Here is a 1600-nt window from a genome sequence, read left to right as displayed (position 1 = left end):
CAGTCTGTTCGTGAAAGACTTGGGCCAAAAACGTCCCCCCAGCAAACTTCACGAGAACGTGGGGATAATATTGGAAACTTAACGAAGGAGAAGAAGATATTGATAAGTGAGCACGTCAAAAACTGGAATTAACATACTCTACCTTTTCCTACTATTGTGACGTCACCCCACACACACACACACACACACACACACACACACACACACACACACACACACACACACACACACACACACACACGTCCTTCTCTTTCCCACAAATCCCTCCCGCTGCTCCATCGTGTCCTGCACTCTCACCTGGCCCCTCTCACTCTCCCCTGGCCCCTCTCACTCTCCCCTGGCCCCTCTCACTCTCACCTGGCCCCTCTCACTCTCACCTGGCCCCTCTCACTCTCACCTGGCCCCTCTCACTCTCCCCTGGCCCCTCTCACTCTCCCCTGAGCTCCCATAAAGCGCTGCTTGAGTTTTGCACCTCTTGACCAACCCCCACCCCATGACCACAGCGCCGCGTGTTTCGTTCACCCTATTCAGGCCTCTCTCCCTTCGGGTCTGTGTATGTGCACCGACCATAGACCCCCAGGGTGATAAAACTTAATCAAGTCATTGTGTTGCTCGTCGTCCCCCCGCCCCCCCCCCAACAAGGTGCCCCTCGCTCTGCACTCAGTTTCTTCTCGCCACGTGTGGCCTTTGAGCTTTCGATGGCAGTTCCCTCCTCTAATCCTTTTAAATTCGATGCGATCTCCATTGAGTTGGGAAGTGTCTCAAACGCTTCACTTTGTCAAATCCACTCCAGAACCAAATACAGAGAATCGCAGATCAAACGCCGGGTCTCGTTTATAATAATAATTCTTATTCTTGGTCTTTACCGACCATTTTACTGACCCCTCGTCATGAAGAGCCACCCCCTGTCGCGTCTTCATATGCATTGGGCTGCCGAGACACCCTCATGCACACGACCACAAGGGATATAAGATCCTGGTTAGCCGTGGGAATTAGCCGATGGACAATGACCTGTCACCATGGAAACCGTGGGATCTTCAGTAAGCACCACCAGGTGTAAATGTACAGTTAACCAGTCCATTAATAACCACAACACCTGCACCACAACCACTCTACTGTACTGTATTTTTAAAATGTATGTACAGTCACACTTTTGAGGGAACTTGTGCACAGCATGATGATGGACATCTGTCGGCGTCGTCTGTGCAGTAAAGAGACCTTGGGGGCAAGAAGTTGTTGACCAACGAGGTCATGATCATCGACGTCTCGCACTGGCTACGTACTCCAGTGACCGTCAATGAAAAGTAATATAAGCATCATTTTTTTTGTAAGTCCAGTTAGCAGTGTAAACAAACGTTCAAGGACAAACTTGATACAGCAAGGACAACTCTGTTTCTCCTCAATGTCTTATTGTCCAACGGCCCCAGGTATTCCCACCTTGGGTGGTCGCCCGCGTGGACCGGATCTGGGCCAAATATTTCGGACCTGCTAGCCGGGTCTGACTGAAGGTGGTCGGAATTTGTAATTCGTAATTCGTCCACTCTTCATGGAAGACACCGTGACAACTTTAACGTCCACCACCAATGACCGGAGCCATTAG

General features: G+C 50.5%; 1 protein-coding gene across 1 annotated transcript in view; it reads right to left on the bottom strand.

Annotated features, from left to right (window-relative positions):
- LOC147011859 (uncharacterized) overlaps positions 1–1253 on the bottom strand; it is a gene marked incomplete at its 3' end in the record, with an annotated part of 2241 nt that extends 988 nt beyond the window's left edge. Inside the window, exons 1-2 of the mRNA XM_085857888.1 lie at positions 1152–1253; positions 903–1011 (exon numbers count right to left, since the gene is read on the bottom strand). Coding sequence (XP_085714014.1) covers positions 903–1011; positions 1152–1253 — 211 coding nt within the window. The remainder of the gene's footprint in view (positions 1–902; positions 1012–1151) is intronic.
- Between the last annotated feature and the right edge of the window lie 347 nt (positions 1254–1600).

The sequence above is a fragment of the Eptatretus burgeri genome, chromosome 15 (assembly GCF_056783735.1).
Source record: "Eptatretus burgeri isolate ZD-2024b chromosome 15, Ebu_testis_v1, whole genome shotgun sequence".
NCBI classification, from domain to species: domain Eukaryota; kingdom Metazoa; phylum Chordata; class Myxini; order Myxiniformes; family Myxinidae; genus Eptatretus; species Eptatretus burgeri.
The sequence above is the reverse complement of the archived record's forward strand: the minus strand, read 5'-3'. Positions and strand labels throughout refer to the sequence as shown.